General features: G+C 46.5%; 1 protein-coding gene across 1 annotated transcript; it reads right to left on the minus strand.

Moving 5' to 3' along the window:
• Positions 1-2045: 2045 nt before the first annotated feature.
• Positions 2046-2612, minus strand: ENH_00024210 (hypothetical protein; the record flags this gene model as incomplete). Its single annotated transcript, XM_013579728.1, has 1 exon — positions 2046-2612. The coding sequence occupies one exon, from the start codon at positions 2610-2612 to the stop codon at positions 2046-2048; it is 567 nt and encodes a 188-aa protein (XP_013435182.1).
• Positions 2613-2793: the final 181 nt, after the last annotated feature.

The following is a 2793-nucleotide window of genomic DNA, read 5'->3' on the forward strand; positions in this document are numbered from 1 at the left end:
AACGCAGACTGGAAACTAATTCCCCAACGCACAGTGGAGACTAATTCCGAAAAGCTAAGCGCACAGTTCTACTTTCCAGTGTCATGTACAGCATAAAATATCATTTCACGAATAGTGTGTTTATGGGATATCAGTGTCTCCTGCATCTTGCCAGTCATTCCAAGCTCGCAAACTAGCCGTGCCGCCCGCCTATTACGTACGTGACAAGACGCTTCAAAATGTCTCTTCAGCTCAGCTCATCGTAAGCCTACGTTTGGGAGATTTTGGGGGAAAATGATATTACAGTGAAAGCCTGCAGTGGCAGCCCGTTAACTCAGTTTCTACTCTGGATCTGATAAAAGGGAATGGATCTACGACGCTGCAACCTTGTTATGCAGAGCTTGTTATGCAGAGCTGAATTCACATAGAGCCATAAACGCGCATAAAACGTGTCCTTCTTTGGCAGTTGGGGTCAAACTTTTGTACAGTATTAGGCGTTGTCAATGGTCAACCCGTCTTAGGCATGGGCAAGTCTACAGACACACCGACTCACTGTATTTATTCCCTGGGCTATATATTTGAGTTGAATTTTTGTGTTGTAACTTGGTGCATTCAGCTGCATTAAGGTTCCATTACTGGTAATAGATAAGCAGACTCCGTACTAGGCTATGCAGCACTCTTAGCGGGGGCTGAGCAGCATGATTGGGGTTCTTTCTCGTGCTCAATTCACAGAATATACACGGGAATTCAAATATGAATTACATGGCTTTGCACCTCTCGCATCAATTACAGCAAACGTCCTTGCATTCACAAGGCGGGAGTCAGTAATGACGATGTCGCCGCAATGCCTATTGATCGAATTCAATGCAGTTGTAGCAAAAAAAATAAAACATTGAAACAATCTATTAGAAGACGATTACCATCAACTAGCATTTTAGGCATTACGATGTAGCGCTGAGCGTGTAGGGTTTAGGACTTAGGGTTTAGAGTTTAGAATTGAAGCATAGGGTTTTGCGGTTTAGGGTTTAGGGTTTAGGGTTTAGGGTTTAGGCTTTAGGGTTTAGGGTTTAGGGTTTAGGGTTTGGGGTTTAGGGTTTAGGGTTTAGGGTTTAGGGTTTAGGGTTTAGGGTTTAGGGTTTAGGGTTTAGGGGGTTTAGGGTTTAGGGTTTGGGGTTAGGTTTGGGGTTTAGGGTTTAGGGTTTAGGGTTTAGGGTTTAGGGTTTAGGGTTTAGGGTTTAGGGTTTAGGGGGGTTTAGGGTTTAGGGTTTAGGGTTTAGGGTTTAGGGTTTAGGGTTTAGGGTTTAGGGTTTAGGGTTTATGCAGGGCGCGGGAAACACCCCCGCGTTGGTGAACAGTTTGTTGACTTCGCTGTGCAACATTTCGCCCTTCAGGGTTAGGGTTTAGGGTTTAGGGATAGGGTTTAGGGTTTAGGGTTTAGGGTTTAGGGTTTAGGGTTTAGGGTTTAGGGTTTAGGGTTTAGGGTTTTGGGTTTAGGGTTTAGGGTTTAGGGGGTTTAGGGTTTAGGGTTTAGGGTTGAGGGTTTAGGGTTGAGGGTTGAGGGTTTAGCGTTTAGGGTTTAGGGTTTAGGGTTTAGGGTTTAGGGTTTAGGGTTTAGGGTTTAGGGTTTAGGGTTTAGGATACGTCTTGTACTGTGGGCTGTCGGGGCTGGGGAAACGCACCGTGTCCTGCCGAGATTTTTCGGGGTATTCTTCATACGTAGTGCACGTAGTAGCTGCAGTGTCATCAGGAGGACATTGTAAAACAGTACTGCTCGCTCACGCTTGTCTGGATGTTGAAGTTGGCTATTCAGCATTCTTCATCTACAGAAAACGCAGCCACTGCTCAGCTGATTTAGGGATCATGCCTAAGATTGGCTGTAGGATATGTGCAATGTGGGGGACAAACCGAATTGAATAAGATCCTTCAAGGGCTGGAGAAGACGTAGATCCTTCATGACAATGCTATTTAGAGCCTCTCCAACATTAGACTCCACCATGCTCACGTTCATTTCTGAGAAAGTTTCGACGACGTGCCAAGCCAAATGCAAGGTATTTGAGGAAGTAAGCTTACGGATCCATTCTTTTTTTTTGTCTCCTCAAAGTGAGGTTTGATGCGAGAACAAGTGCGGCTTTTAGCCTGGGGTGGAGCTTTCGGAGACTTGCTTTGTCGAGGGTCCTAATGCTTAGTGATGCTTCATCCAGGTGGGCGACAACGCAAGCAGGATCGGAAAAATTGCGCATACCTTCGCCTCCCGAGAAGAAAAGGTTGTTACAGACTTTCAGTGACTCATATGCCTTTTCATTAAACTGTCGATCAAGGCCTAGTCGTGTCAGGTCCACTGTTTGTTTGACGCTTCCCAGAGAGATGGGCTGCCCCTCATGCATGTCCGCAACAGCTGCTTTGCTACCGTAATACGGCTTTTTCTGGAGGACGGATTTTGGGCAAGGGCCGAATGATCGACCGGTTTCATCAACTATAACTACAGGAGTCGTACTTGTTTCTTCAGGAGCGTGCAAGAACGTCCCTACACCACCAGCTGAAACTTCTGCGCTGGCTCCGCTCGCATGATGACAGTCATCGCGTTCTCTACTGATAAGCACGCTGGGTACGGTCGAATTGCCGTAATCTGCCATTATTGAGGCGACATCTTCCTCTCCTGCAAATTCGTTCAACAGTTCTGCCGCTGTTGTTTCGGTCGAGTTCTGATGCCCAGTGATCTCTCCTGTTTGGTCAGGTATTTTCTCAAGCAAAGAGGAAACTGGAGAAGTGGCCCAAAATGAGAGCCACGCGACAGCGAGCGTCCAGCGTGTAATC

This window comes from Eimeria necatrix, genomic scaffold, assembly GCF_000499385.1.
Source record: "Eimeria necatrix Houghton genomic scaffold, Enh_scaff1885, whole genome shotgun sequence".
NCBI classification, from domain to species: domain Eukaryota; phylum Apicomplexa; class Conoidasida; order Eucoccidiorida; family Eimeriidae; genus Eimeria; species Eimeria necatrix.